The sequence below is a fragment of the Dryobates pubescens genome, chromosome 35 (assembly GCF_014839835.1).
Source record: "Dryobates pubescens isolate bDryPub1 chromosome 35, bDryPub1.pri, whole genome shotgun sequence".
NCBI classification, from domain to species: Eukaryota; Metazoa; Chordata; class Aves; order Piciformes; family Picidae; genus Dryobates; species Dryobates pubescens.
The window spans coordinates 210555-238180 of record NC_071646.1 but is presented as its reverse complement, the minus strand read 5'-3'; the positions used below and the strand labels follow the sequence as shown (position 1 = coordinate 238180).

The 27626-nt window shown below is 55.5% G+C and overlaps 1 protein-coding gene across 1 annotated transcript in view; it reads left to right on the top strand.

The window, feature by feature from the left end:
• The first annotated feature begins 11121 nt into the window (after positions 1 to 11121).
• Positions 11122 to 27626, top strand: part of SCUBE3 (signal peptide, CUB domain and EGF like domain containing 3) — a 34041-nt gene continuing 17536 nt past the window's right edge. The window contains exons 1-6 of the mRNA XM_054176466.1: positions 11122 to 11476; positions 20919 to 21041; positions 21166 to 21291; positions 24216 to 24350; positions 26797 to 26922; positions 27275 to 27391. Coding sequence (XP_054032441.1) covers positions 11374 to 11476; positions 20919 to 21041; positions 21166 to 21291; positions 24216 to 24350; positions 26797 to 26922; positions 27275 to 27391 — 730 coding nt within the window. The 5' untranslated portion in view covers positions 11122 to 11373. The remainder of the gene's footprint in view (positions 11477 to 20918; positions 21042 to 21165; positions 21292 to 24215; positions 24351 to 26796; positions 26923 to 27274; positions 27392 to 27626) is intronic.

Sequence of the window (27626 nt, the reverse complement as noted above, 5' to 3'; positions counted from 1 at the left end):
CATTTCCTTCCCCATGGGACTGGTGTCATGAAGAACTGTAGCAGCAGAATGGATTTTTAATGCATTTCCTCCAGACTTCTGTGAGGGAATCCAATTCCTGGGTGGCTTTAACTTGCCACAAATGCAGATGACCCCAGGAGCAGGGGTAATAGGCAGGGTGGGGTTTTTTAATCTACTCTTTTAACGAGCTTCATCCATCTCTCTGATTAGATTAATCTCATTTATTTTAGCCAAGCTGAAATCCCCACAGAGGAAATTGGGATTTTGAGTCTTTCAGGGTGAGTGCTTGAGTCAGGCAGCCAGCTCCACAGGGGCACTTCCAATTTGCCCTTTTATCACCTTGGAAATTTGTAACCCTGATGATCACATTGGGAAGGGGGCAGAGGAGCTGTGAATCTGTCTGCACCCCCAGTGTGCCATGGAGAGAACCATTGAATGGTTTTGGTTGGAAAAGGCTTCTAAGATCCTCCAGTGCAACCCTTCTCTAACTCTGCCAAGTCTGGGGCTAAACCATGGCCCTCAGCACCACAGCTCTGTGGCTTTGAAGCCCCTCCAGGGATGGTTACTCCACCACTGCCCTGGGCAGCCTGAGCCAATGTCTGAACACTCTTTCCATAAAGAAATTGTTTCTCATGGCCAACCTAAACCTCCCCTGGTGCAACTTGAGGCTATTTCCTCTCATCCTATCACCTGTTCCTTGGGAGAAGAGCCCAACCCCCACCTCACTCCAGCCACCTCTCAGGGAGCTGTAGAGAGCCAGAAGGCCTCCCCTCAGCCTCCTTTTCTCCAAGCTGAGCAACCCTCAGCTGCTCCTCTAGATCTTCAGGCTTTGTTGCCCTCTCTGGACCTTCTCCAGCACCTCAATGTCCTTCTGGAGAGAGGGCCCCAAAATGGAACCTGGTACTCAAGGTGCTGATCCAGGCCAGGGTGCTGGTGGCCTTCTTGGCCACCTGGGCATACGCTTGGCTCATCTTCAGCCAGCTGTTGACCAACACCCCCAGGGCTGGGGTGGAGAGCCCCTGCGTCCCTGCTGTGTCTCAAGCAGCTCCCCTAGGTAACCAGAGCAGCCTGATGGGGAGGGCTCAGCTTTCCAGAAAGGCTCCAAGGCTCCCATTGTGCCAGCAGGAGCTTGGCTGCTCCATGGCTGCAGTATCCTCACCGGTGGGACGGAGGAGCTCCTGCAGCCCCACCGGCAGTGGGTGGGAAGTGCCTGCTGGTTCCAACAGAAACAGCTGGAGGGAGGATGGAGGCTTTGTGTGGGAGCTGAGATGTTTGTCCAAGCCTCCTGAACCTGAAAGTCCTCATTGAGCAGAGCCACCCCGGCTGCGGAGCCAGGCACTGTTTGCACAGCCCTGTGCCAGCACGGGCAGCTGAGAGCAAATGTCCCACTGTGCCCTGCTCCAGATCTCCTGGGAGTGAAGGTCGGTGAGCACAGAGCATCCAGCTGGGAGATGAGCTGGGACCAGCCACCAAAGGTTCTCTGTGCCCAACCCCAAACCCTATCCCAGCTGGTGCCACAGCTCCCTGCTTCCAAAACAGAGGGGATTTGGAGCTTACGAGCTACAGCTTTGGCTCTGCTAGAAAATTTCCTCCTCAGAGGAAGAAAATCAGGGCAAAAAGTGTTAGCAGGTGTTGCAGGAGGGTGTGGAGGGGAAGGCAGCTTTCCTCTGCCCCGTCAGCCAGCAAAGCTGTTTCTGCAGGAGCTCCTGGCCAGCAGACAGAGTTGGGATTGTTCCTGTGCTGGACGCTGTGGGAATGTGCTGGGCAGGCGGCTGGATCCCGAGGAGCTCCCAGCTTCCCTGCAGGGCAATGAGGTGATGTTGTCCATCTTGTCCAGATGAGAGGATGCCTTGGGGTTGGGTCTGTTGGGATTTTTGAGTCAGAGAAGAAAGTGCCTGCTGTGGTGGTGGCTCTGGTGTGGGGGCACGAGGTGTGTGTCTGTGGCACACTGCACGCTCCACCAGCAGCTGCAGAGGCTGTGAGTTCCCTCTCCTGAGGTGGTGTCTGACCTTTCCATGAGGCATCCCACATGCATGAGCTGGCTCCTGCCACCTTGGCCACAGTGCACGTGTCTGAGCTGTGAGGACCATCCCCTGTCCTGCCCAGCCTCCTGTGGCCAGTGCCTGCTCTTGGGGTGTTTCAGACTCACCTCATCTGCGGACTCAGGGGGTGGGGTGGTGCTGGGTAAACCGAGGCTTGGAGAGGTTTGGCTCCTGATCACGTAGGCAACCTGGCTGGAGCTCAGATAGGACTGGGAGACATACACAGAGCTGGGGAGATGATCCTTGCCCCATCAGACACCCCCAGGCCCAGAGCTGGGTTTGGGTTCTGTGTGCAGAGTGCTGGTTCCCTGTCTCTGGAGCATCTTCACAACTGCTGCCTTGCCCTGATTCTGACTTGGTGGAGAGTTTGGCTCCGGTGAGGCTGCAGTACAGGGAGGCCCAAGCCACACACAGTGCTCGGGGAGGGAGCCTGATCCAAAGCAAAAAAAAAGTTCAAAGGTGTTTTTGGCTTAATGTGGTTTATCTAAATTGCTTTCTTTTGTTAATCTGGATTAACACAAATGCTCTTAGAACCACTGACTGGGGAAGGTTTTGCTCTGCTGCGCCAACCAGGGCAGGCTTTTCCAAAAGGAAAAAGCTCGAGCTGGGAAAACAAAACACATCAGGTCCTGCCCCAGGTGAACAGAGCAAGGTTGGGTTTATTCCTGCTGCCCAAGTCCAAGGAGTCATTTTGAGGGTTGTGCTTGGCACCTAAGGACCCTTATGAGGAGCAGCTGAGGGACCTGGAGTTATCCAGCCTGGAGGAGAGGAGGCTGAGGGGATAGCTCGTTGCTCTCTACAGCTCCCTGACAGGAGGCTGGAGCCAGGTTGGGGTCGGACTCTTCTCCCAAGTGATAGGACAAGAGGAAATGGCTTCAAGTTGCACCAGGGCAGGTTTAGGTTGGACATTAGAAGAAAATTCTCCACTGAAAGGGTTCTCAAAGCCTGGCACAGGCTGCCCATGGAGGTGGTTGAATCCACATCCCTGGAGGGATTTCAAACTCCCTGGAGAGGTTTCAAAGTCACAGGGATGTGGTGCTGAGGTCCATGGATTAGCTCCAGGCTTGGTAGAGTTAGAGAATGGTTGGACTGGAGGATCTTAAAGGGCTTTTCCAGCCAAAGCAAGTCCATGCCTGACTGACTTCCCCCTGCTGCCAGCAGAGGATTAATCCCCCTGTTCTCTCTGGGGCGCTGTGAACCCCTTCTTTGGCCGGTGTGCCAAAGCAGTTGGCATCATTAGTTAATGAACTTCAAGGTAAATTGGAGGTCAAGCCCAGATTTGAAGGTGGTGGTGGGCATGAGCGTGACACAAGGAGCCATGTGATGTGGGCCACGTCCTGGGGAGGCAGGTGATCCCCCTTGCCTCTCCCCAGGGCTGGGATTAGGAGAGATTTTACAGCTGAGTGGCTGGGCTGATGTTAAGATTTGGTCTGCAGTGGCTGAGCCCCTCTGGCTCCTTGTCAGAAAGGACTTGTTAGGGTTTTTTGCAGCCATGTTGCACATCAGCAGGATGGTTCATGCCTGCCAAGTCCCTGGGAGAGATCCCCCTTTGCATCTGCAGGGAATTCCCACCTTGAGAATAAGCAGGGAAACACCCAGAGTGGAAACTGGAGCCCAGGAGGGTTTGGAGAGGCATGTGTCATGTCTGTGCATTCACCTGAGACCTGGGTGTGCTTTCTTGCCCTGCAAAAGCATTCTTGTGCAGCCTCAGTGCAGCTCAGTTCCTCCTGTGTCATGGGCAGGGGAACCCTTTCCACCCTTTCATGGATTCAGAGAATGGTTTGGGTTGGAAGGGACACTAAGTATCATCCAAGTCCAACCCCTGCCATGGGCAGGGACACCTTCCCACCAGCCCAGAGTGCTCAAGGCCTCATCCAGCCTGGCCTTGAACATGCCAAGGGAGGAGGCATCCACAGCCTCCCTGGGCAACCTGTTCCAGTGTCTCCTCACCCTCACTCTAAAGAATTTCTTTTGCATTCTTAGAGGCCTTTTCCAGCCCAAACAATTCCATGGTTCTGTGGCCCGGGATGCTCAGGAGCCATGGGGAGGGGGCCGGAGACTCATCAGGCACTGGCAGAGCAGCTCCAGGGAGGCTCCAGAAAGGCTCCAGCTCTCAGCAGCCACAAGCAGGAATGCTGAGCTGCAGTGGAAGTTGTAAGCAGGACCTGGGTACTGCCCAAAGAAAACCAGGGGACTCCCTCCTGCCCCTGCCCCAGCCAAACAGCAGAGTAGCAATTTCTGTGACGTGCTGTGGCTGGGTAGTTCCTTTGCCTGCCCCCTGATCAGAAGGAATAAATGTGGCAGTGTGCAATAATGTTCATTTCAGGGGAGGGTAAATATAGAAAGGAAAACCTGCTGAGAGCAAGCCATTTATTTCTGCCTCTGGAAGCCTCTGCCCATAAACAGTCAGTCCTGCCCAGCTGGAAAATCCCAATGTGGTTTCCTTGGCCATCCCAGAAGGAGGTTTTCTTTCCTCTAGGTGAAGAAGTGCATTTTAAATTAAAAAAATGTAATAATGGCATCTTGCTTCAGCTGCCCTGGGGTGGCTGGGGGCTTCTTGGCACACTGAGGCTGCTCTGTTCTCCTGCTGAACTGCTCTGGTGCAAGATCGTGGAGGAGATCCTGCAGGGCTTTCCCAGCTGGTGGTGCTGAGGGAGCCTCATTCTTTGGGGTCTCCTTGTTCTGCTGGTGATGGGCTTGGGGTTTTAGCAGAGCTGTATGTGTGGGGTTTAATCACCCAGCTTCCGGGGTGCTGGTGGGGGAGGATCCTAGGATGTGCCTGGGGGGGATCTTGGGAGCCACGCTCAGGAGATTGGAGCGGGGGGTGGGGGTTGTGTGAGCTGTGCTGAGATCACACTGGACCAGGAACCCTCTGAGGATTTTCTGGAGAGTGTGCCAAGGACAACAGGACAGTGAGGACTGTCGGAGCATGTCATGCCAGCAGCTGGGGTGAGCCTGTGGCCTGCCGCTGCAGCACAGGAGAGACCCCAAACCAGCATCTGAGCAGAGAGCTGAGGGAGGTGGGAGCCCCTTTTCTCATCCAGGCTCTGCTGTCCCTCCTCTATCACAAAAACAGCAGCAAGGAACCGTGCAGGGGACAGCAAAGCAGGCAGCTGGCACTGGCCGGCTGCCCCGTGCCGGCTCTCGGTGGCTGGCACTGGCCGGGCAGGAGCCCACTCCCGGCTCTGCAGCTTCCTGCACTCGCTCAGGGTCTCTCCGTGTTTTCCAGCAGGCTTTGGATTTGGCTCGGGCTCGCCTTGGTTTCCGAAGGCAAGAGGCTGTTAAGTCTCTTGGAAGAATGAATTAATTAGCGAATGCCTTTGGTCAGGTCAGTGCCCTGGAGCAGGGCTTCACGCTTTAAAGCGGCTCCTGCTACCCCCAGGGTTTTCAGAGCTGTGCCTCCAGCATCCTGGAGGAGCCCTCTGGAAAATAAAAGGGCGGGGTGGAAAAGCCTCTCCCCTCCTTTCTCCCCCGCCACCCCTTCCCCTAGGTGGTGTTGGCTCCGTGGGTGACATTTGTGTAAGCAACAAAATACTGCCGCAGCGGCCGGGCTCTGGCTGCGCCTCTGGAAACAAGCTGCAGCCTTGTTAAGCTGTCGGTGGAAACGCAAGGGGCAAAGGGGCTGACATCTTACACAGGCAGGCAAATAACCCTCACTGCAGCACAGAAACACCCAGCCGTTGATGAGGCTCCCTCTGCCCGGGGGGGCCGTGCTTGTCCCCGAGATTCCCAAACTATTTGAAAGGAGAGAAGGGCCACCTCTGAACACGAGGCTGGTGTCACAGGTGCTGAGCTAACCTTTGCCGTGGGTGCTGGCCCCAGGATCTCCAGTGGGTGGGGCAAACAGCTGCTTGCACCCAGTACAGCCCAACACAAGGCCAGCTGCAGCACTGGCAGAAGCCATGGGTTTGCTCTGTGCAGGCAGTGGGTGTGATGTGACACAGCAGCTGTACCTGCAGGCCTCAGCTCAGAGCTTCCTTTCACCTGTGCGGGACACAAAATGCATTCATGGGCTCACAGAAGCCTTTAGGCTGGAAAAGACCCCTGAGAGTCCAACCATAAACCCAGCACTGCCAGCTCACCACCAAACCACGACCCTCAGCACTACATCTCCACAGCTCTGAAACACCTCCAGGGATGATGATTCCACCACCTTCCTGGGCAACCTGGGCCAGGGCTTGACAACAAACCTGTCCTAGTGACATTCCACCCAAAGCCCCTTCCTTCTCCACCCACATCCTGACAAGGACCTGCCAGTTGAGGTGCCCATGCTGGTGGCAGAGCAGGAGGAGATAAAAGCCCCAGGGAGCATGCAGCAAGTCTGCTGCAACAGCCACCCTGGGGTGGCTGTACCCACTCCAGCTGAGTGCCCAGGAATTCTTCTGGAATAAGAGCCTGCCTATTTCTGTAAGAGCTGATGTCACCTGAAAAGCTGTTATAAATCCAGCTGGAAAAAGGGACCCTTATTCTGGGATCAGTGTGGTTAGTGGTTAGCTGGCAGCAGGGCTATTCCTGGCGCTGCCATCGACCTTCCTGGTCACCTCAGCCTGTGTCACCTCCTGCTGCAGCCTGGGCACTACAAACAAGAGCTTTCTCCTCAGGCAGCTGTTTGGGAAGCTCTGTGACACTGGAAAAAGGGTGTCACAGGGTGACAGGCAGTCATTGAGTGGGACCTGGTGCTTTTTTATCCAGCTTGGAGCCATCCTGATAAAATTGCAGCGTGGGGAGATGAGAGATGCAGCCAGGAGCTGGCGATGGGGACTGTCTGAGGTGCTCACGCCTGGGCTGTTGGTGTGAGACTGGGGCTGGAGTGCTTTCCTGACTTGGGAATAGAGAGTTTTCCTCTCTGCTTTTATAAATAGTCTATTCTCTTCTGAGCTGGAGACCACCCGTCATAAAAGTGGTGGAAGCCACAGGAACATCATGGCTGGGCTGCAGAAGATGCCAGCTTGCCTCCCAGCTCCGTGTCCTTTCCCAGTGGATTTTCCAGAGCCACTGACCCTCCCGGCAGCCCCAGCTGCTGGAATTCCCTCTGGGAATGCAATAACAAACTGGCAAGGGCTGGTGTCCCCCTCCCCATCTTTCCCAAAGTCCCCTGGCAAACCGTAGATGGGAGAGTTCCAAGTGCAAATGTGTGTGCGCTAATGGGAAATGAATTGCCTCTTGCCCTGGAGCCTCTGCAGCTTGAGGAAAACAAGGCAGGGGCTAGGAATGACCTCACATCGCCTCCCAGGGAATGTTTTGCCGGATGAGGGGGGGAGAGGCGGCATAAAGACAGCACAATGTATGGATCTCCCTCCCTGTGTAAACATCCCTGTAGCTGCAGAAGCCTCTTAAAGCCCCGGCCGAGAGGAGGCAGCGGCTTTGATCTGGGGCTGTGGTTGCTGTTTGCCAGCACGGATCCCTTCTTCTTTTAATTTTGCTGCAAATTAAAAAAATGCCTGTTGTGATCTTTCTGCTTTTATTCCTTGGCTAGGGAGCAGGGCAGGGTGCAGTAAATTTTCATTACTCCCCATGTAACCGTTTCAGCATGGTCGACAATCCCTCGCCGTCTCTTCAGCGCCGCAGCACAATGGACCAAACCTCCTGGCCCTCCATGGAGCCAACAGCGAATGGATTTTGCCCAGAGGTGCGCAACGGGGAGTGGAGGCAGCGGGGAGGAGAGTCCTGCCACCTCCTGCCCTGCCCGAGACACACACACGTGTGCACACACGCACTTGTGCACACCCGGCAAGGGCTGGCAGTGTTGTCCTGATGCCTTTGATGGCTCCAGAGAGGGCTCCCAGGGCCGGACCCGCGCCAGCCCCGTGCCGCGGCAGCGGGAGCTGGTACGGAGCCGCCGGGGCCGAAGCACCGGGCTGTCCTGCAAGCGATTTCAGTGTGATTCATGGCCCTTACTCCAGACTCCCTCTGAGACCTCGGGAATCTTCAGCTGCCTGACTTTCTCCATCTGTGTGCTGGGCGGGGGGATGGCCCCGTGTTCGGAGGGGCACCACGGTGTGTCACCTCAGGACCTCCCTTGGCCCCCCTTCCACCCAACGAGGCACTGCAAATACCACTATATTTAATTCTTTAAAGCCTTTCTGAACATCAGCAGCTCACCCCAGCCCCACTACCTTGCTGTGGTGCTTTGCAACCCTGCTGGAGGAGCAAGGGTTGAAGTGGTTTAATTGCCATCCCTGGATGTATTTAAAAGCCATCTGGATATGGTGCTCAGGGATATGGTGCAGCCATGGCCCTGGCAGATAATGGTTGGTCTTGAGAACAAGGCTCACAAGGAGCAGCTGAGAGGGCTGGGGTTGTTTTGTCTGGAAAAAAAGGAGGCTGAGGGGAGACCTCATTGCTCTCTACAACTCCCTTCAAAGAAGGCTGGAGCCAGGTGGGACTTGGTCTCTTTTTCCTAGTCTCAGGTGATAGAAGGAGAGGAAATGGCCTGAAATTGTGCCAGGGGAGGTTCAGGTTTGAGATTAGTAAAAATGTCTTTGCTGCAAGAGTGGTCAGGGATTGGCAGAGGCTGCCCAGGGAGGTGGTGGAGTCCTCATCCCTGGAGGTGTCCAAGAACATGGACATGGCACTCTGGGACAGGGTTTAGTGGCCATGGTGGTATTGGGTTGATAGTTGGACTGGATGGTCTTGGAGGCCTTTTCCAACCCAAACAATTCCATGATTCTATGGTCCTGGAGGCCTTTTCCAGCCATAGTGAGTCTGTAACGTGGGGGTCAGGCCCTTCACTCTCCAATGCTGCCATCAACCTGCTTTCAAAAGCAAGGCACAGGTTTAATGGAGAGCACTTGGCCAGAGCCCCAGCCCAGCGGTCTGGGCCTGAGTGAGGTTTTGCTGAGTCCCTGCTGGGTCCCTACCAGGTCCCTGCCTGCCGCCGTGCAGCTGCCAGCGCTGGGTGCTGTGATGCACGTGGAGCTGTGTATTCAGGGCTGGGTTCTGGCTGTTTGTACTGATGTGTGAACCTGTGATTTAGCAGCTTGGTTATAAATCAGCACCGCTGAGGGTCCTGTCCCTCGTGCCATGAGATCAGCCTCCAGATTTAGAAGACAGGTTAGAGAAGTGAACAAAAAACAAGGAGGTCTGTGGCGTTCTGCCTCTGGTTATGATGATAAAGGATCATAGGATGGGATGTGAACATGTCCTGCTCCAAGGTGTGGTGACCAGAGCCTCTGTATTTTGAGACTCTGAGTGCATTTTGAGGGCATTTTGAGTCTGCTCTTGAAACAGCCCTAAGAGAGCTTTGTGTTTGCACAGCAAATCCCAGCCTGAAAGAAAAGTGCTGCCACAGCTGCTGAGCTCACGGTCGCAGGAGTGTGCTGGACACCCCACTGGCATGGGCTGCAAGGTCCAGAGCCCCTTCCTGCTCAGCACTGCATGCCAAGAGGAGCAGCCTTCATCCCCAAGAGCTCCTGGCGTAGGAGCAGGTAAGATAAGGGCCACTCAGACTCCCCTGGCTCTGGCTTCACCATGCCAACGTGGATTTGAGCCCTGGAGATTTGCACTGGGTGTAAGGGACCTGTCTGTGGATCTGTCCTCCAGCTGATGCTGATCTTCTGCTGCCCTGGATTTGGTTCCTACATGGGTTTTTGACCTCAGTGCTTTGACTGGGGGACTCACTGGCAGCAGGCAGAGCTCCATGGGTGTAGGATGGCTCCACAGGGCCAGGAGGGAGTCTTGCCCTTGGCCTCTGTCTTTGGGAAGATCCAGCTCCCAGTTTTCACAGGTGATGCTCTCCTGGTCCAGTTGTCCAGCATCTTCCTGTCTAAAGCAGACCTACTCCTTCAGGTCCCCTGCTCAGGGAAGGTTCCTGTCCCACGAGGGCAGCCCGAGGGGTTTGTGTTTCTGTAGGGAAAGCATCACTGGACTAAGGGATTCTTCATCATCCTCCCAGCTGCAATCCCTCCCCTCATCTCCACACGGGTGCCTTGGCTCAGCTGGATGTTTTCCATCACTTCCAGCCTCCTTCATTGTATCTTTAGGGGTTATTAGGACAAAAGGGGATAGGAGAGGCTGCAGAAGCAGCATGGTGGGCTGAAGGACCATGGGGGATGCCATGGGCAGGATGACTGCTGGGGCCATGGCATCCCACAGCCCTGGACAGGTGAGATTACCACAGACCTTCCCCCCAGCCACATTCCCAGCTCTCAGCCTTATCTCCTGCTGCATTTTCCTGGCTGGTGATGCCTCACATGACTCAGGGAGCAGAAACACCCCCAGGAAAGAGATGGTGGCAGCAAGCTCAGTGCAGGGACAGCCACGGGTTGTGGCAGAGGGTCTCCCTGTGCTCTAGGATGCCGGCTGCAGGGGGGCAGGCTGTGAGAGGCTCCTGCAAGCAAAAAAAACCCCACCCGCCTTGAATGGTTCAGAAAGGTCTTTTTCTTGCCCCTTCCACCCTTATTTCCCAATCCCCCTCCCCACCTCTCTCTTGCAAACAGCAGAGCTGTTCTCCAGTCCCACTTTCTGCCAACCCAGCACCCCAAGACGCTCCCACAGCTGCCGAGCCCAGCCAGGTGGTGCCCTCTGCAAACTCTTTTTGTTCCTTACCGATACATTTTTCCTTCCCCTTTTCTTTCCCACTCATTGCCTTCCCCTGCCCACCCCCCTCACCCTCCCCACCTCCCCTCCCCACCACCCCAAGCCCTTGCCTGGCCGAGGGGCTGCGAGGTGCGGGCTGGGTCTGGGGGTTGCGGGGGCTTTGCATTGATGCATTGATCGCCCATGGTCTCCGCCTGACCTCCCTGCTCCCAGGGAAGCAGTCTCCATGGCTACTGGCCCTTCTCCTCCAGCGCAGACTGTAAATTCCTGCAGGCAAAGCCCAGCCTTGGGGGTGCGAGGGGGGAGCCGGGAAGGAGTAACCAAAGCCAAATAGAAAGAAAGAAAGGGCTGGGAGAAAAAGGGCGTTGCTTGGATGGGGCTCTCCTTTCCACTCCCCTTTCTCAGGTCCCCAGCACCAGGGCAAGGCGCCTGCTTCCCCCCTCCAGCGCTTGCTGCTCCTGCTGCTGCTCTCTTGCAAAACTGGAATTGGCTGGGATTATTTAAGGGAAAAAAAAAAAAAGGAGAAGGGATCAGAGCAGCCGCCAGAGAGAGGGCGATAGAGTCCACTTTCCTCCAACTGCCCTGGGTCTCCTTCCCTCACTCTCTTCTTTAGCAACACCAAGAGCCCCAAACTGAACCCAGAGCAGCTTTTTCCATCAGTTCAGTTCCCTTCCCTCCGTCTCACACACGGCAAGGAGCGAGCCCCTTCCTCCTCTTGATTTCCCTTTGCATGCTCAGCCTCTTGTTTCTTTTAAAGCACTAGAATCCCCCCCTGTCTTGCCCCCACTCCTCCATGCAGACTGGGATTGCCATGGGAGCTTTGCAGATTGCTGGATTTTCCATCCTTCTCTTTCTGCACCACTCTGGAAACACGCTGGCAAATAAAGCCAGTCAAGGTAAGAGAAAATTCTTCCCAGCTCGAAGGGTTGCTGTTTGATGTTGTGTGTTGGGCAGCCGGACCTCCCTCCTTAGAGCTGGGGCTTTCTGTGCAGCAGGCTGGAGAAATTAGCAGCAATAACAACAAACAGTGGAGGGGATTTTAAACCTGCCTCTGCCTCTGCCTCTGCCTGGGGTTGGGTTTTATAAACTCTTGCTGGGGCTGTGTTTCTCACACTGCGTTTGTTTGGTTCGGACTCTTATCTCGAGGTGAAGGGTGTAGAAAATGAGGGTAGGCAAAGGGCAAATGTTGTTATTTGGATGAGTTTGTGAGGGCTCGGGGGGGTTTCTGGTTTTCAGGTGTCAGTAGGATGAGGATAACACCCAGAGCAGTGTGGGCAAGGAGGGCTGCTTTCAGTCTGGCTGAGAGCGAAGGGAGAGCAGAGCGGGTGTCTGGTGCTGGGAGCCTGCATCTGTGCTTGTGTGGGTTACCCAGGCAGGGGGTGAACAGCCAGTGCCGGGCTGGAAGGGTTTGGGCTGCAAAAAACTTCGGGGGGCTAAGCAAAGAAAACCTGAATAAATAGGGAAACTCATTCCCTATTTATAGTTGGGGGGAGGAAAAGAGCCATGTCCTAGCACTATCAGCTGCAGGCTTTGCTGCTTCACCAGTGGCTCCCAGTATCAAGCCTGGAATTCTCCACAAAGGTCCACACGGAGCTTTCTGTATGGTCCCTCCATCCCTCTAGGTTTTCTGTAGCACCTCTATATTTAGCTCGGGTCTCTCCACACACATGCAGCCCTGTCTGAGTGGTCCTGCTGCCTGTCTCCGAGGGGGTTTTCATCCTTCGTTCACCACTTACTGTTCAACCTCTTGGCTTTTCTTCTGCTCCTTTTTTCTCCATGGCACTTAGCAGTGTGTAAGGTTTCTCCCAGCCCAGCCTCGGCTCTTGCTGTTGTAGGAGCTGCTGTTTCTGCGGAGGGTGAGATGGAATAAGGTGTGAAGGAACATCGGAGCGCAGGGCGGCCCCGAGGCTCTTCCTGGAGGCACATTTCAGCCACACGCACTTGGGTGCCCCGAGCCCTGTCACCGACCAAGTCAGAAGGAATTTCAAGGCTGTTGTCTTATCTGCTTCAAGTGTTTTTAAAACAATAGGGCACTTTTCAGGAGGGCAGCCTGGGCAAGCACAAGGGAGATTTTCCAGGGCAAAGGTTTGGTAAGGAAGCATCCAGCTTCTTGCAAAGCTTTATGATGTAGGCTCAGAAAGGAATGCTTAGGTTTTTATCCCCCCTCAAATTATCTCGAGTGTATGCATTGCTTTCATTTCTTATCATAATATTTATTTATTAAGGCCTTTTGGTTTCCAGTTCCATTTAAGCCTGAGCCAGAATTGCATTAAAATAGCAAAGTAAAATTCCATCGTGCAGAGACTTGACAGATCCCTTCAGGGAAGGAGTGGGGGTGGAGAGAGGTGAGCTCAATCCTGCGCCGGGTAATCACCGCCGCACGCCTGGGACAGGGCTGGCTCCTCCTGGTGAAGTCAATGAGTAGACCCGGGGGGTTCTGAACGCTCTGCACCTGGGGGCTTTGTGGAGGAGAGGTAACCCAGATGCTGCTGCTGAGTGGGCTCTGTGGGCTGCTGAGAGAGAGACAGCTATGGAGAGGTGAAGGTTGGTGCCTGTAGAGACGTGAGGGCTCTGGGCAGGGCTGGACCCGGTTGGTATTGAAACTGCAAGGGAAATGCCCCAAGAATGGGCTACACATCACCTCACTGCCCTCACCAAAGCCTTGGCCCTTCCAGGGTCCAGCCACTCTCACCAGGTGGCTGTCATGGCTGGGGACTGCTCCTGTCTCCTGGGGGGGGCTGCTTTTGCTGTGATAACATCACACCGCGGTGGGGCTCGCTGGCTCATTTCTCACACTGAATTACCCTAGAAAGTTTAGTCTGTAGGGAAGGAAGGATTTAGCAGAGCTGTCCACCAGGCCTGGAGGGTGCCTCCCAGAGGACCCTGAAAGGTTTATTAGGTCACTTTAGTGCTAGGAAAGCTTTCGAGAGGAGAACTGACCATGTAAATCCAAATAACCCCCGGGGAGGCGCCTGACACACTCAGCTGGGATGAGGTCTCCCTGTGGTCCCCATGCCAAGCTGCCTGAAAATCCCCAAGAAGCTGCTGTGCCCACAGCTCTCCTGGTTTGGGACAGATAATGCCACCCCCAGTCCTATCCTCTAACCCATCAGTCCATCTCACAGCCTGCCAGGCAGAAGAATCTGTCCTGAGCTCCTACTCTCAGTGGAGCAGAGCCCTTGCCCATCATCTGTTGGCCCCAGTGCCTTGGAGAGGATGGAGCCCCGGGGCTGGCAGATTTGCACCTTTGTTTGTACCAGGGAGTGCCTGGATCTGCCCTTGCCTCACTCCTCTGGCAGCACCCCCGTAACTGGAGCCACGTCACAGGATTCAGCACTTTTTCCTGCAGCTGGGCTGAACATCCCCTTGGATGGGACCAGGGAAATGGGCCCGGGAGAGAGATGCAGCAACAACCTGGGGGACCCTGGTGCTTCAGCTGGCATCCCCTGGCACTCCCACAGCCCCATCCACCCACCCAATGATGGGTCCTGAGTGGACCACAGCCCCAGCCCAGCTCAGTAGTCACCTTGAGCAAAAGCAGCCCTTTTGGCCAGTGCCAGCCAGGGAGGGAGCCTCCATCCCATGGGGCAGGCATTGGTGGGGATGCACCTGCAGATCCCATGCTGCCAGCCATCAGGGGGTTATGGATATATATATTTAATCTTTGGTTAGGAGGCTAAAATTTTCCAGTTGCAGCCTGGAGATGCTGTTGGATTGCCCTCCCCTCTCCACCAAACCTCCTCCCCCCTGGCCTCCACTTTCCTCCCCTCTCGTGCATTCACAGTGTGTGACTGTTGTGCCTGTCCCCTCCACCCCTCTGAAATATGAAATGTAAAACTGTAAACACTGCAGCGTGCAGCAGTTCAAAGGAGAGCTTTGACTGAGGGCTCCAACATGCCTGTGCTGAGATTAAAAAGGGGAGCTGGGGGGAGGTAGGAAGGAGGCAAGAAGAGGGTTTTTTATAACTGCCAACAGGAGGATAAATATTCAGACACCTTGAGTCTTCCAGCACTGAGGGGTGCTGCTGTCTCCAAACTGCCCAGGTTTTATTTCCAGTGCTCTCAGCTTTACAGGGATTTTTCCCTTTGCAGATGGTCACACCAGAGCAATCCATTTAGGAAAAAATCTGCATGAATAACCTTAACCTTCACTTTCAAAGTTACAAGTCCCCTGGGAGGCTTTAGGAGAAGTCTGGGATGGCAAATAAAGTTTGCTCTGTCTTGCGGCGCGGGGGGACGCCCGGCCGGCCTCGCTTCAGCCCTGCTCACTGAGATCTTGTGATTGCTGCTCCCCCAGCTGAAAACAAACACAGCCTGGGCTTGAGTTTTTGTGAGGCAGGGCTGGGTCAGGCCAATAAGCCAAAGGAGCAACAACAGCAACAACAATGCCCCTGGGAGATGAGCACGCTGCTGGTGTGAGGCGTCAGACTTTCCTCGGGGAAATCATGGCTGAGCTGCATGACCTAAAGGTCCTTGAAAGGACCCTTCCAACCCAAACCATTCCACCATGCTGAGTGTTGGTCTCTTCTCCCTAGTAACAAGTGATAGGATGAGAGGAAATGGCCTCAAGTTGCACTAGGGGAGGTTTAGGCTGCACATTAGAAGAAAGTTCTTGGCTGAAAGGGTTCTCAAAGCCAGGCCCAGGCTGCCCAGGGAGGTGGCTGAATCCCCATCCTTGGAGGGGTTTGCAGAGGTATGGTGCTCAGGGCCACGGGTTAGCCCCAGCCTTGGTAGAGTTAGAGAAGGGTTGGGCTGGATGAGCTTTTCCAAACAAAAGGATTCTGTGATTCTATGAATGAAGCTGAAGCAACCAGGATTGGCACAAGGAAGTAGGATGGGGATGGAGAGAATGTTTTCAAACCAGGGGATGCCAGATCTGGGCTTCATCAGGATGAATGCAGGGGATGAGGAACTCAACCCAGCTCTGTCCTTGAAGGAGTGGGAACTGTCAATGGCAGACAAAAAAGACCTTAGTGGGGTGCTGTCATCTTTGGAGAAGCAAAACCTGGGGTGAGGGGGGCATAGCAGGGTGTGGGTATGGAACAAAGGGGTCACAAGACTGGGGACCCCCCTCCGGTCCCCCCTGCAGCTTGTGGTTCCTTGTCCCTCATCCCGTTCCATCACTCTGCATGGCCAAGAGCTGTGGCAGGGACTTGGTTCTGAGTGAGCCCAAGGAGCTGCCAGCTTTGGAGCAGCCTGGATGCATGATAGGCGTGGTGGGTTGTTGCTCCATTCACATGTGGTGGCTCGAGGAAGCCCAAATGAAGCCCCTCCTGAAGCCCCCTCCACCCCCATCAACCCTTCCCCTGGGGAGATGCTGTGGCTTTTTTGCCTTTTTCCTTTGTTTTTTTGTTTTGTTTTGTTTTGGGTTTTTTTCCAGTGTTTGGGCTTGATGCTCTTCAAGGTCTTTTCCAACCTTGATGATTCTGTGATCCTATGATCTTTGGCCAATTTGGCACCAAGCCACCCGCAGAACATCTTCCTCCCCTTTGGCCAGCCCCTGGCCGTGCCCTGAGCCTGTCCTGCCTGCGTCGCCCAGGTGAACAGATGATTAATAAAGTGCAGCAGAGTGTCTGAGGTGGTTATTAATGCCCTGCTAAAAGGAGCTACTGAAGTTATAAAGCTTTAATTTGGCTTTAAGGCTGAATGGAAACTCCACATGTCTGCCAACAGCTACACACAGCCCTGCACAGGCAGGCTGCTACTGTCTATCTGTGCTGTATAAAAATCAGGAATTAAATTAATTTGAAGGAAGAAGCTGAAGGGCTTGAAGAATAGAGAAATGTCATGGTGGGTTTGGTCTTTTAGGGGGGTTCTGGCTGGTTTTCACTGCTCCATCTCAGCCCCTTCTTCAGACTTGGGGCCCTGAGCAACCCAGTCTAGTGGAGGTGTCCCTGTCCATGGCAGGGGGGTCTGAATCAGATGACCTTTAAGGCCCCTTCCAACCCAAACCATTCCATGAGTCTGTTTGGACGTTGAGCCTTTGGATAAAACCATCTTTTATTGTGTGTTATTTGTCATCTACAGCAGAATAGGAGAGGGAGGGCAGAGCCTCAGCCTAAACTCTACAAATCCATGAGCTGTGCTTTATCCCCGCTCACCATCGCCCAGCACCGCAGGGCAGGACACAGCCCGTGGGCTCTGCCACCACCTGCACTGCCAGCCTCGGTCTAACCCTTTGCCTGCCCGCTGGGTGCTGCGGCTGGGGGTGCTGGGCGATCCCCCCCTGCTCTTCAGCAGCTCCAAATGGCAGTGCGGAGCAGCCAGCTGCCTGCGCTGCCTTTGAAATGGAGAAGAAAGCTGCAGCTGGAGCGGAACGGGGCCCAGCAGCCAGCCTGGAAAATCCCACCCACAACGGAATCAGATCACAGCCTGGGGCAAGCGCAGCTCCTGCCCCCTGCCACAACCCCTGCGCGGCCTGGCAGCCGTGCCCAGGGTGCTCTTTGCCTTCTGCCCTCGCTGGTCCCAACCAACGGCTGGGTCAGGAGATGGGACAGGGTGGGGAGCAGGGGCCTCTGGAGGTCAGTAGCAACCCTGGTCCCCAGCAGGACTCAGCATCTTCCTTGAGATGTAATTCCCTGCCTGGTGCAAAACCCCTTGGCTCTGGAGCATGATGTGCCCATCCCTGTCATCTGCTTTGGGCCAATTTGGGCAACTTTGGGTGAAAAAGGGCAGCAGAGAGGTTGTGGGTGGCCCTTTCCTGGAGGTCTTCAGAGTCAGGCTGGATGAGGCCTTGAGCAGCCTGGGCTGGTGGGAGCTGTCCCTGCCATGGCAGGGGGTTGCAGCTGGATGAATTCAAAGGTCCCTTACAAGCTAAACCCTTCTGTGATTCTATGAATCTTCGGTTACTCTGCTTTGGAGGGGGTTTGAAGTCAATGATCTCTGGAGGTCCTTTCCACCCCTACCAGTGTGTGAATCCATTCTATGAACTGTGGCTGAAGATGGGCATCTTGTGTCATTCATGGAGCTCTACAGGGCATCCTGGCTGGTGAAACCCCCCGAAAATACCCTCCTGCACTTGGGATCTTGCCTTCGAAAGGACCCCTCCCCAGCAGGGAGATGAACAGGGCACACTCCAGCAAGGGGTTTGGGAGAGCAAACAGGGATGGGAATGTCAGCAAAGGAGGTTGTGGTAAAAAGCTCTTTGCTTGGCTTTAAATGAAATCCCTCAGGCTGGGGGCACCTGCAGCATGGCTGCCTGCGTTCCTTTGGGTGGAGAAGGCTCTCCTGTGGGAACAGCTGGCTGCCCTGCGTGGGAAAACACTGCTTGTGTGGACAGAAAATGCAAAACCTTCAGTTTTCAGAGGGCTTTTTGGTTTGGGTTTGTTTGTTTGTTTGTTTGTTTTTCTTTCACTACATCATTCCTGAAGAAGACTTCTGAGGAGCCAGAATTTCAGCAGTCTGAAATGAGGACCTTTGCCAGTCTCAGGATGGTTCCTGGGATGCTGCAGAGGGTATTTATTCGTGCTTCCCACACACAGAAACTTTTTTCTCCCCTTTTTTCACCCCCAATCCTGTAACCTTTATGATGTCTCCAGCATTGGGAAAATGACAGAGTGGTAAATGTGTAATGTTTTCTTTTGTGCTTTTGCCACTGTGTCACCGTTCCAAAGTTAGAGGCAGCTTGGAGTAACAGAATGGAAAGGGGAGGAGGACAGGGGAGGGAAAGAGAGAGAGAGAAAATAGGGCTCCAGAGATGCTGAGGGGCTTGAAACATCTCTGTGATGAGGAAGGGCTGAGGGACTCGGAGCTTTAGCCTAGAGAAGACCGAGGGTTGATCTCATCAATGCTGATCAATACATTCCAAACCCACCTGGACACTGTGATGCTGTGTGACCTTCTCTGGATGACCCTGCCTTGGGCTGGATGTTCTCCAGAGGTCCTTTCCAACCCCTGCCAGTCTGGGATAAAACAACACAGGGGTGTGAGTGGGAAAGGCTCCACGCGGACATGGGTCATTGTCTGGAGCCTGAGGGCTGAAGAAGAAAAAGAAACAGAAAATAACCCCCAAAAAAGGGAGATTTCCAGCAAAAGGCTGAGAAAATGTCAAAGATGTGATGTCTGATGAATGCTTTGTGTTTTCCCTGGTTTTCAGGGGAGGGAAATGGGCAATAATGGACGGGCTGAGCTGTTCAGATGCTGGCTCCCAGCTGTGCATCAGGGTGGGTGCCCAAGGTGCACCAGACCTGTTCTCCAGACCCTTCACCAGCTTCTCTGAAAACACTCCAGCACCTCAGTGTCCTCCTTGGAGTCATGGTCCCAAAACAACCCAGTATTCAAGGTGTGGCCTTACCAGTGCTGAGTACATCGCCTAACCCAGTGCCCCATGAGAGATGCCAGAGCTGCAGGGGTAGGTGGTGTGATGCCAAATGGTGATGGAGGCTCTTCCTCCAGTTCCAAAAGGCTCTTTAAGCATGAAGATGCTCCGGAAGGAGCAAGCTCTGCACTCCTGTGGCCCTGCAGGGTTTTCCACCGATTATTTGCAGGCTCTTGGGTTTGTAGGGTGGGGCCTTCACTGGTGGGTCAGGGATGTGGTGGGGTGGCCATGCCCCAGAGTAGGGATGGAGTTTACAGCCGCATGTGAAGTTTGGCTGGGAAGGAACCAAACCTGAACCACACTCAGCTCCCCAAAGGGACAACAGCCCCCACGAGCTTCTGTGGCATCCCCAGTGCAGGATGGGTTGCAAGCCTCTGGCCGAGGATGCCACTGGGTGCTGGGCATATCACAGAGCAGGGCAGGTGGTGTTGGGTGCTGTGGGTGCTGGTGGCAATGGTGCTGGTCCCCCATGCAATCCCCTCCCGCATCCCCGCCGCGGTGGGTCACTCCAGCCGGTGATTAACGGCCCACAGGAGGCCGTGGTGGCCATGGGCCATGGCCAATGTCAAACAACAAATATGATGCAGGCTGTAAATATTTAGACAAAGGCAGGCGCGTGCCGCCCCCCGCCGCCGGCAGAGCTCTCCCCCCGCTGACTCACAGCTCCCGGGGTGGCCGGGACAAGGCTCAGGACAGCAGTCCTGTGGCTGTGGCCCCCATCCCACTGGGACTGACAGGGAACTTTCATGTCTTTAGGGACATCCTAGTGCAATTCTGTTCTTGAGGCTGCTGAAAAACAGCTGTTTAAAAGCATTTGAGAGCATCACAGCCTCGGGCTCTTCTTCACTGAGTACAGGGAAGCTGGAGGACCCTCATATCCCTCTTCCCTAGTGGGACCATCTCGATAGAGAATGTAGGAGAACCTCCTATGTAGGAGAAGCAGCACTGACGCTCCCCATATGCATGTGGAGCCAGAGTGGAGAGCCTGGGGTACTCTGGGAGACCCAGCTGCTGTGAACCACTGCCAGCCAGTGAGGGATGTGCCCACTCCAGGGCACCACATCCCCCTTACTGCCTGATCAGAGAAGGCAGAGAGCAGCCAGGTGAGCAACCTCTCACTCACAAACCTCCACCCCACATGCTGGAGACTTATCTGCTTCCCAAATAATTAAAACCTCCACTCTGTGGCCTCCTGATACGGCAAACCCTTGGGTGTCGCCCCTCTAGGCCATGGCTGGTGCACAATGGGTGCTCTGGACACAATGCCCTGGGTACCACGATGCTGCATCTCAGATAAGTGGATTGAGGGGCAAAAGGGGATGAGGGCAACACGGATTTTGGCTGTGGTCCTGAGGAAGCCTTGATGTTTTCCCCTGTTCTTCCTCTCACTTCCCGCTCCCGGCTCCCAGGTTTATTTAGTGCGGTCCCTGCTAATTCGTGCGCATTCCTGCGCCTAAGAATAGCAGCGATGACGACTGTTTGGGTGACTGCTGAGCTCAGGAAGCAGCTAATTGGAGACAGAGACTTTCACCTCTGCCTAGGCTGGCTCCAGCCTGCACTGCGGGTGCCTGGGCAGCGTTTCCTATCATCAGACATGGGAAAAGGGCCGAGGAGTCCCCCAGTGGCTCCTATGAGACAGGGGACACAGGTGGTGCTGTTTGGGAGCAGTGCCAGCAGCGCCGTGTGTGCCACAGTGAGCCCATCGCCCGTGGTGTCAGGGCTGGATGTGACAACCACTGAGGAGCAAGGCAGCTCTCTCTGGCCTTGCTGGTTCATGGACTGGTTGAAAAGCTGGAGGCTGCTTGGTTTCATTGCCTCAGGTGGGGATGGCTCCAGTGGAGAGATGGAGAGCTCCCTGGGCTCTACCCATCACTGCCCTGCCTCTCCCCAGTGCTCCACCAGCTTTCCACATTGCACCCCAGGTCTCCTTATCCCTCCCTGGCCTTTCTCCATCACTCCCTTATCACTCCCCATCACTTCCACCCCAGGCTCTCCCCATTGCTTCTCTCACCTCTCTTGCAGATGTTGATGAGTGTGTGGAGGGCACTGACAACTGCCACATCGATGCCATCTGCCAGAACACCCCCAAGTCCTACAAGTGCATCTGCAAGTCTGGCTACACCGGTGATGGGAGGCACTGCAAAGGTAGGCGCACAATATCAGCTGGGTCACAAACATGCTGGAGATGGAGAGCAGCACCCATGCAGTGAGTTGTGTCCATCCTCAGCTAGGGCAGCCCCATAGCTCTCCTGCTTTCCTCTGCCCACAGATGTGGATGAGTGTGAGAGGGAAGACAATGCAGGCTGTGTCCACGAGTGCGTCAACATCCCTGGCAACTATCGCTGCACCTGCTACGATGGCTTCCACCTGGCACATGATGGCCACAACTGCCTGGGTAAGGAGAGGCCCCTGGCATTCACCAGGGTGGGACACTGATATGTCATGGCCACATGACTCTGTCACCTTGGGACCAGCCTGCTGGCTTGCTTTCCTGAGCTCTGGCTGCCCCCACCAGACCCATTGCAGAGACAGGGGACCGCGTTGGCACTCCCAGGGCAGCACGCCAGCTGCAGACATGTGCCGTGCTGCGCTGGCTCGCAGGGGACATGGGGGGACACTGAGGGAGGATGCTCTGTGCTGGGGAAAAAAATGCTCCATGTGTCCATTCATAGACTAGAGGATGCTGAGGTAGGGCACAGCGGGGAGGGCTGGGTTCGGGGATGTTGAGCACAAGCCATAGCCACCTTGAAGCCGCATCCTGCTGCAGCGAGCAGCCGGGCCGGCGGCTCTGCTCTGCGGCCAGCGGGGCTCACCCGAGCCCTGCCGCCCTCTCCGCTCGTGCTTGAGGTCAGCCCTGCACCTGCCAAAATAGATGAGTTCATACCAAATACGGTGGGGATGGGAACCGGCGAAGGGACTGGGTAAATAATCCCCGGGCCAAGACAAATCCAGCATCTGCCTACGGAGCAGCCGCGCATCCTCCCCGCCGCTTCCCACCGCCCCAAACTCCATCCGGCCGCGGCCAAGCCAAAGCTCCCGGCAGAGCCCCGGGGTTGGCCGCGCCCCGGCGCCCGCTTCCTCCCATGATACCCACGGGTGGGATCAACAGGGCACGGAACCGCCTGCCTTCCCCCCGCCTGCAGCTCGTGCTATGTGGTAATTAGTGTCTGCGGAGGGGTCATTAATGAGCTCATCACTAGGAGGAGGGGGAAGGGATTATGGCCACATACGCTTTGCATTAATCACCATCACCGGGACCTTCGCCTCCTCGGGGAGGGGGGAGATTTACACAGCTGGGAGGAGGCGCGGGCGGCTCTGCCTTCCTCTCTCGGGGGAGGATGAGCCGGAGAAGAAAGAAAAGCCGGGCTCGGCGAGCCGCAGACGTCATGTGTTTAGAGAGCGGAGTGGGAGGGATGGAGGTGGCTGGGGAGCAGCCGGGTAAGGGGGGAACCTGGGGGGACGGCAGCCCCAAGCGGGGCTCATCCCAGCATCTCAGCCGCGTTGTTTTCCCAGAAGGATGGTGAAGGCGTAGCACCTGGAGCCCATTTTACCGATGAGGACGCAGACATCCTCAGGGGTCCAGCTGGGTTTGCTTAGCGGTCATTCTCTGGAGACAGCAAGGATGAACACGAGAAGGTTTCCCACTTTCTCCTTCCTCCTCATCCTGACTGTGCGTTGCCTGTAAGCATCCCCTCTTGGCCAGATGAAACAGAAGCAGAGCAAAGCAGACGCACATGCCCGAGCTTTACCGGTGCCATGGAGAGCGGCTGAGCCAAACGTGGGTCAGGGTGCTGGTTGGAGCTCACCAGCTCCCATATTACCGATTCCAGATGACTTTTTGAACCAGGACAGGAATTCGAGCCCCCGTCCTGACATGGGCCCTGCTGGCTTCTGCCCATCTCCATTGTGTTTAATAAAATAGGTATTAGAGCAGCAGGGTCTCGTTTCAGCCATCGGGTTTGAACGGCTGCCTCCTCGTTCGCTCCTCGCAGAGCTCCAAGGAGAAACTGCAGGACGTTAAGCCCTTGATATAAATGGGAAGATTTGAAGAGAGTTATTGGCATCTGCAGGACATAGCTTGGCTGGGGTGAGCCCTGGAGGAAGCTGCAAGCCTCCTGCCACAACAGAGGATGTCTCTTTTGTCTGTGGCTGCAGCCTGGCTGTCAGCCCAAGCCTGTCCCGTGGGTGCCTAGCTGTGAGATGATGGTTTCAACACCTCCTTTCCAAGGTAGGAGGTTTCCAGGGTGCTCCTGTGCTGTATTTCCATAGCAGTTTCCAGTCAGAGCTGCAGCCTCTGGTTTGGTTTCTGAGTATCCCCAGGCTTGCAGCATCCACCAGGGCTTGTCTGGGGCAGGGCATCCACCCATCGCTTTGCCCAGAAGCAAGGGGTTTGGGTGTGTGCAGCTCAGGGAGAAGGTTGGTCCTGGGGGGACCCTGGCTGGAACCCCCCCGGCACGTGCCCAGCTCAATTCCAGTGTTTCCGTCGGGCTCAGCTTTCCCCTCGGCCGCCGGCTCTGCAACGCTCAAGTTCAGGGGAGGTTTTCTTTGGCACGGGGTCCCTCGCTCCCCAGCCCCAGGACCGTGGGTGGAGGGGGCAGGGGCGGCCGCAGCAGGGGTTTGTCTCTGCCTGAGCCTGGCATTTCAGCTGCTCTGGAACCTCAGGGCACCAGAGGGTTGAGCCTGGACCGTTGTCTCCAAAACCCTTCTGGAGAGAGCAATGGGCTCTTGCTCTTCACTGAGTGAGGGATTTGCAGGGATGGAGCAGGAACAGCCTGGGGTGAGGGCATCGCCACTGCCACAGATGCACCCTCGAGCCCCTTCCAGCCTTGGTTTGTCAAAGCAAACCAGGCAGGATGGCAGCAGAGCTGCCAGGGATTTGAATCTCCTTGTAAGAAATTATCCCTGCTGCAGGCTAAGGTTTCCCAGCTCCCCTTAATGAAGTGCAGGCATCCCCAGCCAGCAGCAGGCTCAGAGGGGCTGGAAGAGTGGGATGGCTACAGCCAGCATCCTGGCCAAGCGTCCTGGGTGCTTTGAGGGTCCTGGGACAAGGAGAATCTCTTTCCCTGCGGTTTGGCATTCCCACCTGCACAATGAAACCTTTTTGGTCATCAGCCAGAGAAGATGCACAGCCTCTGAGCCCCACCCCTTGATGGGTTTTGCCTTCGACCCCTGCAGGCTCAAGACAGCCTAGGGAGACCTGTGGGATCACAGATGTAAAGCAAAAGTGATTTGCTACTTAGCTAAACTGTCACACCCCATTCCCCATCCCCTCAGCACGCCACAGAGCCACACTCACCCCGCGTCACCTTCCCTTTGCAGACCTGGACGAGTGCTCAGAGGGCAACGGCGGCTGCCAGCAGACCTGTGTCAATATGATGGGCAGCTATGAGTGCTTCTGCCGGGAGGGCTTCTTCCTCAGTGACAACCAACACACCTGCATCCAGCGTCCTGAAGGTCAGTGCCTGCTGCTCCCCACCCTGGGGCACCCACTGTCATCTGTGTTTATTGGGCAGGTCTCTCCCTGTGCTGCAGGGTAATAGAAACATCTCCAGCACAAAGCCCTCACAGGCCCTTCAGTCTCACGCAGTGTCACTGAAGGGAGGATGTGCATCCTGTATCCAGAGTGGTTTGTTAAGTGAAAGGTACCCAGAGAGCCTCACAGCACCCTGCAAAGCTCCCCTTCCCCTGCCAGGCCTGATGCAGGACTGAGTCCTTCATCCTGGAATCAGCTCTAAATTGCTGCTGTCTGGAGAATTTTTTTTGCAAAAATAGGAGGAAATGAGAGATTTTTGTGTCTCTGCTGATTTTTATCTTCACTGCTTGGTAAAGCCAGCTTTGCTTTCCTCCTTCCCAGCTGCATTGGTCCCTCCAGCTTCTGAGGGAACATTGCCCATCCCAGGATGGCTCAGCCATGGTGGCATCTCCCATGTCTCCATTCCCTGTATGCCCAGGAAGGGTGGAGCTGGCTGCTTCAACCCCTGGTCATGCAGTGGGTGGCAGGTGCTGGGGCTTGAGCTGAAGGGTTGCAGAGCGCCATTGGTCCAGGGCTGTCTGTGTTACTTCTGCACCCTGACATAGATCTCAGAGCAGCTCTGTGGTCCCCAAGCTTGGGCTCACGATCAGCTGCTGAGGATGAGGTGTGGGAGGATTGTAGCTGGTCCCCAGTGAGCCTGAAAAAGGCAGAGAGCTGCAGACAACCTGAGGTCTGATGTTCAAGCCCATTCTGACTTCCTCCTGGCTCCCAGGCACTGCCAAGGCAGAAGTGTTCAGTGTGAGAGAGCCATGGCTGCTTCCTTCTTTCTGGGATTCTTGCCAGCTCCTTCTCTCTTCTACCCTGACAGGATGCTTTCTTCTTTCCCTCTGCTCTTCCTCTGTTTCTCAGCATCCCTCTTGCTTTCACCTCTCCCTCCTCAGCAGAGGGGATGAAAAGCTGCTGGGCTGTGGGACGGATCCCAGGAGTCCCTTCCTGCAGCACCGTGACACTGCCATTCCCTCTCACCAGTCCCTCCTAGTAAGGAGAGGCCAAGGCTTAGGACACACTTAGCCCGAAGATAACAGCAGAGTCCCCAAGAGCAAAAGGAAGGTCTTAGGATGATGGTTGGACTTGACAATCTTAGAGGTCTTTTCTAACCAAAGGATTCTGTGATTCTGTGCCAAGCAGGGTCCTGACATGGTGCAAGAGCAGATGATGACATTGTGCAGAGAGAAAAGATTAAAGGAGGTGCAAAGCTCAAGGGCTCCTTTCTTGGGCAGCAGTTGTAGGCACCAGGGGTTTGCTGTGTCCCAGCATCATGCAGCAGAGGAGGATGCTATGCCCAGGTGGCATCTCAGCATCGTTTTGGTTGGACAAGACTCACAAGGTCATTGAATCCAACCATTAAGCCAGCACAGCCAGGTCACCACTAACCCATGTCCCTCGGCACCACGTCTACAAGGCTTTGAAACCCCTTCCTATGAATGCTTGGTGTTTCCCAACATCTTCCTTCGAGGTGCCCTGACTCCAATGGAATCTTTCCTCCTTCTCCTGCCCCAGGCTCTTGGCAGCCCATTGGCTTGCTGCTCTGTCCAGTTCCCCATCCTGACACTGGCATCATTCACCCTATGATGGGCTCAGCACTGAGTGCCTGGAAAGGAGCCGACTCCCTCCCTCTGACAGAAAAAGGCCCTGAGCAGGCATTTGCATCTCCTGGAGGCCATCCCTGGCTTGCTGTGGGTTTTGTTAAATGCCTCATAAACTCCTGACAATGCCCTGCTTGGCATCTGCTGAAGACAGCTTTCTGCAGCTGGGTGTCCCCATGCCCCAAGAGAGGCTAAGGCAGAGGAAGGCTGTGGACAGGTCAGCAAGAGAGACATGGCAGCTCCCCAAACCATCACTGCCCAGGGGCTGCCAGCATGTGAACCCTTCTGGAGTTATTAATTCCTCCATAGCCCTCCAGAGGCCTGGGGCTCTTCCCAGCAGAGCAGCTCCAGAGCTGTCCCCACCAGCAGCCATCTCTGGCTCCCCAAAACTCTTCCTTGGACAATGCCATGGCTGCCAGCCCGGGGCTCTGCATTCACAACCACACTCGCCTGTCCTCCTCGTCTGTCAAGAATGGACTGCATCATTCCTTCCTGTCAGTGCCAGGCAGGGATGGTGGGCAGCAGCAGCTTCTGCACCCCATGCTTGCCCCAAGGTGTGGCAGCAGGGTCTCACCCAAGCCAGTGTGAGGGAAACCAAGGGTTCAGAGCTCCAGGGTGGCTTTGTCCACCTTCCTGAGCTGCTCTGTGCCAGGAGGTGCTCCTTTTGTGGCACTGCCTGGGGTTATCCTCTCCCCATCTTCCCTTCCCCATTTCACCCCACACATCTTGTCACTGCCTTGGGAGCTTTGGGATCTTTATTTTGCTTCCTTCTCTCCATCAGAAGGAATGAACTGCATGAATAAGAACCATGGCTGTGCTCACATCTGCCGGGAGACCCCCAAGGGGGGCATCGCCTGCGAGTGCCGCCCTGGCTTTGAGCTCACCAAGAACCAGCGTGACTGCAAATGTAAGGAGCACTCCAGGGATGGGGACACTGCTTCCCAGGGACCCCTAACCTTGTCCTCATGGTACAGACACCCCCCAGCCCTGCTGCAAAGCCCTAACCCCTTGGTTTATTGAGCCTGAAGCCCTCTGGCTTCATTTCCCCCTGGTATGCATGGCTCTGCATCTGTTGCCCTTCACAGAATCACAGAGCTGTTGAGCTTGGAACAGACCTCTGAGCTTATGCAGTCCAACTGCTCACCCCGAGTGCAGGGCCCCCCCCTGCTGCTAAGCCACTGCCACCAAACCACTTCCCCACAGGTGGGCAAGAGGGGGACTGGGGCTCTGGGTGACAGTTGGTGCTTTGCCTCTCACAGTGACCTGCAACTACGGGAATGGGGGCTGCCAGCACACCTGCGACGACACCGAGCAGGGGCCCAAGTGTGGCTGCCACGTCAAGTTCCTGCTGCACTCAGACGGCGTCACCTGCATCGGTAGGTGCGAGCCCGCGCCCGGCTGGCACAGGGCTCGGGGCGCAGGGTGGCTCAGCTGGCACCCTGGGCACTTTGCCCTTGGCAGACGGAGGAAGGCTTTTATCAGGTTTTGGGGATGAGGCATCTCCCTTTGCTGAGACTGGAGAAACTCAGTGCGTGTGTGAGGGATGCTGCAGGGACCTGCATGGCTCAACCACAGGGTGCAGAAGTGACCATGGGGATGCTTATGGGGGCG